Source organism: Anopheles marshallii, chromosome 2 (assembly GCF_943734725.1).
Source record: "Anopheles marshallii chromosome 2, idAnoMarsDA_429_01, whole genome shotgun sequence".
Taxonomy (NCBI): domain Eukaryota; kingdom Metazoa; phylum Arthropoda; class Insecta; order Diptera; family Culicidae; genus Anopheles; species Anopheles marshallii.
The window spans coordinates 37,940,338-37,951,527 of record NC_071326.1 but is presented as its reverse complement, the minus strand read 5'-3'; the positions used below and the strand labels follow the sequence as shown (position 1 = coordinate 37,951,527).

At 41.5% G+C, this 11,190-nt stretch overlaps 1 protein-coding gene across 1 annotated transcript; it reads right to left on the bottom strand.

Annotated features, from left to right (window-relative positions):
• Positions 1-269: 269 nt before the first annotated feature.
• LOC128718920 (serine/threonine-protein kinase stk11) lies at positions 270-2,485 on the bottom strand. Its single transcript, XM_053812537.1, has 6 exons — positions 2,006-2,485; positions 1,427-1,789; positions 1,207-1,343; positions 951-1,136; positions 718-875; positions 270-623 (listed from the first exon to the last, which is right to left on the bottom strand). The coding sequence occupies exons 1-6, from the start codon at positions 2,483-2,485 to the stop codon at positions 280-282; spliced, it is 1,668 nt and encodes a 555-aa protein (XP_053668512.1). The 3' UTR covers positions 270-279.
• Positions 2,486-11,190: the final 8,705 nt, after the last annotated feature.

The window sequence follows — 11,190 nt, the reverse complement described above, 5'->3', positions numbered from 1 at the left end:
AAACAACCAAGAAACCATTAAGCATGTATAATGTAACCGTTTTTTCTGCTGATGGAATCATCCTAATTTGAATGCGATTCACACACACACACACACCCACACGGCAACGAAAACGTTGAGTGCTTACGAAACCTGAGTCAATAATTCCTTCTCGCATTGATTGATTGGGTATGTGTTTCCCTTTTAGCCCTAAATTCTATCCCTTTTGTATCTCAAGGGTGTGTCATACAACAAACAAGAAAAAGAGACCTTAGTAGACCTCGCAAGCACGGGATCTCTTCAAGATTGGCGGCAGTGGGGCCACTTGCGCCACGATATACAGGAGACGGTTTTGCGCGAGCGTCGTTTGCTGCTGTTGCCCGTCGTAGCCGGACAGCTGCTACCGATCATGTGCTTTATGCTTGGTTTCGGTGACAGTGAGAAGCTTCGCGACGGCCGTTTATCTACGGTGGAACAGCCACTGCCACTGTTTGGCTGCGGCTGGTAAGCACGTCGCGTCGTCCCTGTTTCGCTGCCCGGATCGTCCGAATGGAACGATAGTGACTCTAGCGGCTGTGCCATTAGATAGGTGCGATCGTACAGTCCATCGTCCGTGTAATGATCGTGCTGTTGGCGTGCCATTTCTAACCAAGTGAAACCGAACAAGAAAAGAATGAGAGGAAACGATCTAGATCGAACGGTAAACGATTCGACATTCGTTGTATATTGCGATCGTACCATTCACATCGTGCTCCGTGTAGTACGGCATGTCGCGATCTTTCTCGTAGTGGTGAGCTATCAGGTAAGGCAGCACGGTGGAACATCTATTCCAATCGCCTTTTAACGGTGGTATCGGTACGAGCGGGCTCGTTGCATCAGGGGCAAACAGGAACCATCTGGAAAAAAGAGGAGAAGATGCCAAATAAGGCTTATTGTCTTCTATTCCTTCTAAACAAAAAAAAAAAACTTACTCATGGTGCCGTATCTGTTGCAGGGTGAACCGTTTACGTGGATCCGCCTGCAGTATGTTAACGAGCAAATCGGCCAGCCGGGGCTCTAACCATGACGGCGGATACCATTCACATTTACCTATGTTTTCTAACAGTTTATAAATATTATCACCTTCGAACGGATACAATCCGGTAGTTATATTGTACCTGCAACATAAAAGTCAGATTTCAGACAGTTAGTGACACGTGTTTAGGAATAATTAGCGTCCATACTCACAGTGTAACGCCCGTGCTCCAGATATCAACTTTAAACCCTGAGAATACATCATGCCCATTCGCAATTTCCGGAGGTTGGAAGGCTGGCGATCCTTGGCTGGTCGTACATTCGTCCGTTAGGGCGAAAGGTTTTAATGCCTGCACATTAAAGGATAAAAAATTATTACTAAACCATTCCTTACGTTTTCTCGTGTTCAACACGTGGAATCTACTTCGCTTACTTCCGCTACACCAAAATCCGATATTTTCAGTGTATGATCCAGTGTTAGCAGCAGATTGCCCGGCTTGATGTCCTTGTGTATGATACCGCAACCGTGCAGATACTCCAACCCATCCAACAACTGGACAAAGTAGTCGTGCGCCTGGTGTATCGGTAGCCGCTTTTCCGGCACCGAATCCAGCATCTCCTGCAGCCCACCGACGCAGTACTCCATGATGAGATACATCTTCTGCTTCTGCTCATTGTACAGCACATCCAGCAGTTCGATCACGTTGCGGTGCTGCAACTTTCGCAACAACTTGATTTCGCTCCGCACATTCTGCTCGCCATTTGGAATACGTCGTAGTTTGCGTTTGGTTAGAATCTATTGTATGTGGGTCGGAACGAAAAACAGAAAATAAGAAGGAAAAACACACGCGAAAACCACATTAGTGGTTGGTTTCAATGCGACCTTGAGGCGAAGACATCGTTGATCGATATCGATCAGCGCTCGTGTCGCTGTTTGGTACAGGCACGATCAGGTGCGAAAGTAAATAAACAGCAGGAACATCGTTTGTTGTGCGAATCACCTTTTTCTTACCTTTACTGCGCGACGATTCAACGTTTCTGAATCGAGCACTTCCTTCACCTTGCCGTAACTGCCCTCACCCAGTACGTCGCCCATTACGTACTTCCCGACGAGTTTACATTTTTTCTTCTTCTCTTGGTAAATGATGTCGGAACTATCAACCCGGTTGAACACGGTACCGGTCGGGTCCAAGGGCTCGATCGGCAGATCCAACCGTTCCAGCTCATCGTCATCGTTGATCCATTCGACCACCGACTGGCTATTGCAAGTCTTGTACACATCCTCCAAATCATCGTCTAAGCTGTCGGAGGGATGCAACCGCGCATCAGATGGTGGATCATCACAGGCAAAGGCAAACCGGTCTTGGCCGTCTGTGTTGTTCTCATGCGCATTCACGCAGGATCCGTTGTTATTGTGAGATGCATTCGTAGGTTTGCTACGGTGGTCATCATCGTTCGAGTACGGTATTTCCGTGGACAGGCTGGTGTTCATTGCTTGGCACCGTGTCTGCTTGCGAGCGACTGGCTGTGAGATTATGTTTGTGCCACCACAACCCAGAAAGGTTTAATATGTTTTACTGGTTGTAAAGGGGTTTTGTATTTGTTTGTGTGTTGATATTGTGAAGGATGTGCAGAGAGGAAGAATGTTAGAAACGATTGCCCAACCAGTCACAGCCAATGCACGCGGAGCCAACCGAAAAGGGATCGGCCGTGCAATGGGGCGCGCAATCGATGCGGCTAACCGTTGGGTAAATCATTCAGAAAGGCAAGGACTGGAGGCCCTGCAGCACGCTCCTCCGGCACAAACGATACACAAAAGGAAAGAAAATGGTAAGAATTTTCTACGCGTTGTTCCGACGGTGGTGTAACAACCGCTTCCGTGAGGAATGTCCTTGCCGCGATGCTCGGTCACAACATATGCCACTTGCTCGCTAGCCACTCATATTCGATTACAGACCCTGTGAGGGTTCACGTTCCAGTGTGCGTACTGGCCAGGAACCAAAGGCAAACAGCTGCAGCAGGTCCCCGGGGATGCTACCAGCCAAAAGAGGTACAGTAAAACGTGCGAATTTAGGAAATCTTTTGTTATTTTGTTTTCCTAAAAAAAGCTAATCGTAAACTAATTGACATACGATTTTTTTTGTTATGTTTGACAGCTGCCGTTCTAAAACAACATATACAAACAGCTACGAACAGATAGATTGTTTCGGTGATGTTGAGAAGTGAGCAGGGTAGTTGTAAACAGATTTGAAATTGTGTGCTTTCCCTTCAGGAACGGAAAAATAGACGTTGGAACAAATCGTTGTAAATGGAACGCGCATTCTATTTCGCATGATACAATTTTTCAAAAGTATTTGATTTGTACTCTATGCAAGCTTCGAAAAGTCATGATGTGTGTATTTTGGTAGTCATTTGTATAGAAATATTATTATCATTTCATTGCTTGAACAAATTAAAGCAGGATCTTTGCAAACGTGCATGGTAATCATTTTGTTTCAGTATAGGTAATTTTCATTTGTTCTAGCAAAGCATTGAGAAATTGAAAGGACTTCAGTTGACAATAAATATGAAGCATTATTTTCAAATAGATTGTAGAAAAAATGAACGGCTTCGGCCGTGTATATCCTGGATCAGTTAAATTTAACAACTGAGATGACATCTGCACTTGAAATGTCTTCAAGTTAATTGAAGAAGATTGAATTACCAATAGTAATAAGAAATACAGAATGGCCGTTCTTCTTTAATAAAAAAAAAGTTAATGGTGGATTAAGGAGATTTTTAGCTTACAGTTTTTTAGGTGATCGCAGATCATTTGTCTTGTTTGCTGAAAACTGATTGCTTAAAATCGCCAAACAACTTTTTATTAACTGGTTTAAACCCATGACCATTGTAGTACACTTTGCCAGTTTTTTTTGTTAAAATATTTTTTGTTACAATTACAAACTTAAAAACGAAGCTGTGTCGCAGCACCCGGTCTAATCACCATCAGATGTTAGCATCAGAATTTATGCCTTTCTATTACCTTTTTGCAAGTTGTGAATCATCAAGCTGGCCACCAAACAGCGTCCTTTCATCGGTAATACCAGACTGCACGTGTTGTACCGACCGAAGCATTTGCTCAATGAAGATCAAAACATTATGTTTGGAAGTTTGATAAAGGCAAAATTAAACATATCTATTCCATATTTGTCATGCGTTTATAAATATTTTTTAAAGTCCAAAAAATCATATTTTCCAGAGCACCACTGTGCAGTACCGCCGCAAAGATTGCACAAACCACTGATGAAGCAATTAACTAATGGATGTTTTTCACTAACGATTGATACCGTACCATGTGGCAAACACTCCTAAACTAAAGCCCCGTGGCATTTGCAATCAATTAGTATCATAAATCAATTTTGCAGCAAAGAATGGAGCCTTCATTAGGGTCAGTTGTATGAAGAACAAGCCGAACAATGTGTCACGATCAGCTAAGGAAGGATGTGCTGACATAGTTACAACGTGATGGATATTTTTAATTAAACGTTTGCCATAGGTGTAGTGGAATGATCTACGCTACAGAGGGTAGAATCCGGCAATTGCTAGGATTGCAGCAAAGAACACCCCTAACTAGCGTTACAGGAAATGGACGAAACATTAGCTCATTCACTTTAGGGACCCCATTACGACGGAGAAGCTTGTGTAACATTGCATCGAAAGACAAACTGCTCAGTTTTAATTTTAATCGCTCGCCATTCGGTACTGTGGCGCCAAGACAAATTAAAAATAAATAAAACCTATGCTGAGCTTGAATTCCACTTCGTCTTTAAGGGTACACTTTGGCGGGCTGCAGCATCAAATGGCAGGCAAATATATTTAATTTACTTTTTATACACCCTTCTTGACCTGTCGCACATACACCCACCCCATCCAAACACTGCAAAGGCTAGAGAGGCCACTGCCAGGTTTTGCTGGATAGAAACAAAAATTGGAATAACACTACTCCAAACATGAAACGCCAAAGAAGCTCGGTTTGTAAAAGAAAACTTTACAGCCATTCATTTTCATTAACCATTAGCGCTGTTATTGTTGAGCGGATGGCGGTGGACGGTGCTTCCGGTTCCTATTTTGGGTGCTCTAAACGGGGAGAGCCAGGACTAAACACATCGAAATCGCCGTCATCAACAGCGCTGGGAATGGCGCGAGCGTACAGCACAAAAATACATTTCAAATTAGATTTACAGCAGTTTAAGTACTCATAACTGGGACGGAGAATTGAATTTCTGAACCTGTTTCTGTTTTGCTGTACCAATCTTTTTGCCGGGTTATTTTGAAATGTTTTGAGCGCTTTTGGGACTGTGATTTTGTTGGTCGAGCTCGTTTAGTTTTTTGTTCGTATTTTGGAGCAGCAGCAGCAAAAGTGCGTATCTATTTTTAAATGTTTGCACTACATTTGTATGGTTCCAACAACGATACTCAAAGATTTAATTTTGGTAACATACATTTAAAATGCTCTAACATACATTTAAATCTATTTATAACCTAAAACATTACTAGATAAACATCTAGGTTTTGTTTTTTTAATCGAATCATATTACAATTAAATGTAATAGGTTGCTCCTACACAGCCTGAGGTCGCAGCTGAGACATGGATGTGAGATAAATGACAACCGATGACTCATGCGGGCAGTACACATTCGCAGTACACGTAATACAGTAAAAAGCACGATGTTTATTGTTTCGTTCTCTCATACTACTGGGATGTAACGGTGGGCGTAGTAAGCGGTCGCAGAAAAGCTGTTTAGTAGAAAAACCGAATGAAATTATCCCAGCAATGGATCCGACAAGCGCCGCTTGAACCTTTTTCGTATGCTCGAGGGGTCTCCGGCATGCCTGGAAGGGACCTCTGGAGAAATTAGTATGCTACCAACACCCGGCCAACACCTCCCCGTCTTTTTTTTTTTTGAATTACGGGCCCCAACTATCATTCCGCTCAGGGTCTCCGAGGGGATTGATCCACCACTGATACTACTTTACGACGAATTCTGACGATAAAAAATGGAGCTGGTTTTGTCACACCAATTGCCTACTAACAGGCGCGTTCTAATGATAAGTGGTAATAATGGATTGCATTAAATATGGTATTAGTTCCTCATATATATTTCGGTGTTTCACATAGATATTAAATTTTTATATGTTTAAATACTATATTCGTTGACGTGTGATATTTCAATAATGATTAGATCTTCGGCTACATAAAGCAGACCCAGTTTCATGGTGGGAAGTTCGTAGACGTCGTGTGTGACTTACGCCATCGCGGATGCGCTCATGAATCAGTAATTAATTGTCGTGCTACGAACATTTACAACGACCCTTTGCTTCGCTTGCAGCAACTTTCGTGGGTGTATCGAGTGGTTTTGATTTGAATTTACAGCTCCACCATCCAATTCTAATGCCGGTAAAGGTAAAGTTGCAAACATTCTAATGCGAATGCAAGCACAGTTTCGGTTTGCAAAAGATTACAATTTCTAATGTGGCTTCCAGTGGATTCATGCATTCATGAAACTTTCACCGGGGCGGCGAGCTGCATTGTTGTAATGGCCGAGTTGGCCGGCGGGAAGGGAGGGAGAAGTTTCTGTCCGGCAGCACAAATCCTTCCAGGGTGGAATGCAATCGTACATGGTGTCGGGAATGTTGTTGGGGAATGGTTTTCGGAACCGTATTCCAAAGCCATTATAAGGAATGTGCTCTCGGTCTTGGGTTTAATCCGAAAATAATGTAAAATTCAAAGTTTTTGTTCCGTATCGTTAGGAATCGGAGCGGGTGATAAGGTTGCTTGCTTGCTTGTTTTAAACCCGATTAGAGAGTAATCCTAAATTTCAATAAAACACCGTCCAGCAAATAGGGAACGAAAAGGTCTATAGGATGCTGTATGATTACTGATGGAATACCGACCCAAAATCCCTAATCAAGCTAGGGTAAAACATCGAGTACCGTGTAGCAAACCGATGAACGATGGATTTATTAGCTTGTCTAGCTATTGTCCTTGCGAATATTCGATCGTGTCTGCAAACATGACTCGACGGTACGTTATGTTTGTGGCATTCGTTATTATTGCTGCATCCCGCTGAGCGTTGACGTGGGATAAGGGATCACTGTGGGTAGATAGAATATTGTAGAAGCAATAGAATTGACTGTAGGGGTCGATGTTTTGTTAGCGATTTGTAATAATCATCCAAGCCATTAAATGAAAACTTTAGCAATTGTAATGTAATCTCATGTTACAGAGTTATGATTCAAAATTATGTTATTCGAGTATAAATTCAAAGACCACCTCGTTTAGTAAAGTTTACTAAAATTGCATTAAAGTTAAGGGCAGCAACCGGAACCCATGGAATTTATAAGTATGAAATACTCGTTCAAAAAATAAATAATAAAATAACTAGCTCAACTAGCTAAAACGGCACTATAAACATTCCTATGAATAGGTAGCTTTGTGTGTACAATAGTGAAAACATTTGTTACGCTGCGACGGTTAGCAACGATGCAGTAGGACAGCGAAACTAGCAGGTGACTTTTTGCCACTTTGGAACTCCGCTGTGTCATAAATTATGCACCATTGTGCAACGATGTCACATCGCGTTATGAACTAACGCTGGCTCAACGACATACACACACATCCGGGTTGTTCCTCCGAGATGGATTGTCCACCGTCAGCCACTTAAAATGGTACACGGGCGAGATGATGTATGCTTTGTTAATCACAAGGCACGGGTATAATAATGTCGGGTGGATTTTAGTACGGCACGGGGACTTGAAATCTGCCCAGCAGTCCCATCAACAGTCGGTGCATTTAGTATCACGCAAAAACGTAGTTACAGTGAATAGAGCGAGAAATAGAGCGTACGCAAAAAGTTGTTAACATTTAAGAATATTTCCCGTTAATAATGCGTTTTAACGGTATGTGTAAAATTGGTTAAATTTCACACTTGGTAACTTCTTCGAAGTCTGAGGAAAAAGAACAACAACATCCTTTCTGCGGTTTTCCGAGAAATAAACAACCTTCATCATTTCACATCTGCCTATAATCGACAAAGCTGGCCTACGGTCCTCATTACTGTGGTGTCTACTCTTCAAGTCGCTAATGAGTGCGTCATAAACTATATGTTTGATATGCTTTATGAAACTCCCCTGTCATCTTCCCTGATGTGTGAACATCTCTATCGTCCTTTTTAGCCATGTTTTAAATTGCCATTCATTTTATTACATTGTATTAAGAATATTCCATTCATACAGACTACTCTATACATTCCATTTTCAGCCAGAAACGAGAAGTATGTTAGTAAGATAATGTTTGCGCAGCGTTCGATAATCTGATCGAAGCCAATCACGTCGATAATAAGCTATTATTCATTGTGTGGTTGGGGAACCCAACTAAAGCGTTATTAATATAGGTAACATAGTTAAACACAAGTTTTCTTCTTAATCGGCACAACAATCTCAAAAGGTTTACGTTGACTATTTCTAGCATTCTTTGAATTTAATCGTCCGTAGCTGGATAGCCAGCCCTATGTATAGGGCATTGGTCTGGTTGGGATTTTTCCTCTGTCCTGTTGCGTGAAGACTGGTGCTGCTAACAATACACCACCGGATCGCGCCGTGTATAAATATTACTTCATCAAACAATCACATCTCGCAATCTCTTAAGCAAAAATCCATGTATCATTTTATTGATAAATTTCATAGTAATATACTTCTTAACGAATAAAAAAAGGTACTCAGTTCTTTCACTGGATGCACTTTTACAGCGTATCAATCCGGCAGAGGCAAAAACGTGTGGGTGTGGGATCGGATTCCATGATGTGGACCATCTTCTATGGTACTGCGTGGAATTCGAAATTACCAGACCCCCTCTGGTAGGAGCAGTCGAACCCAGTGGTAGAATACCGGATACACGGCCTACTTCATTGAAACCCATCACAGTAGTCCCTTGTATCCCTTCCTTCCCACTATTTGTTATATGTCTTTGTGGATAAATGTTTTATGTAGTGTCACATCAAACCGATGAGGGAACCGGGAATCCGCCTTCGAAGACAGCATCAAAACCGCAAAAAGTAGGAAGATTTATGGGTATAGGGGATAGGGGAGGTGGGCTAACACTTTGTAGAGCTGAAATTGTCCTTGAATGTCAAAAAAACAGATCGCTCTAGCCTTCGTTACGCCTCATACGAATGATATGATTTTAAATGGTGAATGAACAACCTTGGAATTGAAACCAGCAACATTAATCACAATTCCATTAATCGATATTATCAAGTTTTTTTTTCGATGGCTAAATTATGATGCAATAAAACCAACAAAGTTTCATTTGAGTACTTTTTATCTTTTAAATATAATTAATGCAAGTTATGTAATTATGCAATTATGTAATGCATCGCTAGCCTGATGAAGGATTGATGCTGCAAAATTAAAATTGTATGCAAAATGAAGCACACCATTTGGTGGTTGGATTGGATAGGGTTTTTTGTACTCTCATCTCATTAGTTTAGCTATCGAATGCATAACAAATCATCTGAACGTAATGCAACTGTTGCCCCGATCACGCCAAACGCGTGATACGATGAACGTTAGGCAAACGTTAAGCAATGTGATTAACTTTCGATGGCAATGATTTGATAGTGTGTTGTATAATTTATGCATTGCATCAGCGTGTTTTATGAAAAGGGTGAAATGTTACACAAATAGTAAGCCGTGTGGGAGCAAAACTGTAATTTTCTTTCCCTTCGCGGACCACATTATTCATTGTTTCCTATGAAGAATCGTCATTGTGTTGAGGGAGTGAGCTATCCTAACGAAACGTTCTCGAACCGGCGGAGCTGTATGTTGGCAGAATTAGATGAGGATGGCTCGGCGATGAATGAAAAGGTAAAACACAAACGTAGTAACAACTTCAGTAAGCCTCGGTTTCGTATGCTTCGAACCGAAATTCCGTTCGCACGAACGATCGATAAGCATCGTTCATGGTTCGTTTGGCATACGGGTGTATCAAGCATGAAATCGTTGTCGAAATATTATCCCTTCATTCAAAGATAACAATTTGATCGGGGCCGTCCGATGGCACCACCTCTGTGGTCTGCCAAACCCGATCGAACGCACCGGGCACAACAGAGGTACAGAGGCACAGAAGCGAACAGAAGCTATGAAAGATAAACATTCGCTGCATAACAATTTTCGATTTGAGCTTTCTTAAGACGTCTGGGGGGAATTGGGAAAATACAACCGTAAGATGATACCGGCAGATGAACGAGTGGGTAAGTACTTCGTGCTACCCACAACTATCCGACAGCATGGCAATGCGAATGATATTGAGAGATTGGACCTTACCTCGATCGTGATATTAATAATCTTTCCTCTGCTAGTCAACTGGTTTAAAGGGCCCGAATGGGATTAGTCTTTCACATGCACCAGTCTACGTTGCTTGTCTGAGGGAAACTAGCGCACAGGGTGATGAATGTGTTTCATTTGTTACAATAAATTATATACAATCGACTGAGAGCTTACGGTAGGGACATTGTTCGAAATGATACGATGTTGGATGATTAAAATGACGTAATTTGTTTTCGATTTTCACATGATAGTTGGTTTGTAACGAAGCAACATGTTATTATGATTCAGAATCTTTCGTGAAATTATCATCGAAATGTTATCAACTGTTGCAACAGGCGAGCTCGGTCTTTTTCTTTGCTAGGTTAGGTTTAGATATGGATAGATATAGTCACAGCATGCGATGATATGATGTCCCACCTCCAACTCATCGGCAATATTCAGATATGAGATTATACAAAGTTAGTTATTTACAGATAAAGTCAATTACTAAAAAAGGCAAATTACATAAAAAAGGAGTAGAAAATGCATCTGTCGCAAGTAATCCTAGACACCCTAGGTTTGGGTGGAGCAGTTTTTAGTGTTTTTCTATCTAAAAGTTTGTAGAGTTATTATAAAGAATTATAACATAGTTTTCAGTGTAAGGATCGCCCATCAGAAAGCTTAATTTTTCCGAACTAGCTACGGTACGAATCTATTATCACTATCTTACGTAAAATTTGTATGTTTCGTAAGCGTTTCATGGAATTATTCCGGGCTAATTTGTTTGTGTGTGTTTGTGTGTCGTGTCCTACATCCCAATAATCAATCCCAGCATACAAGAAGCTACAAGAA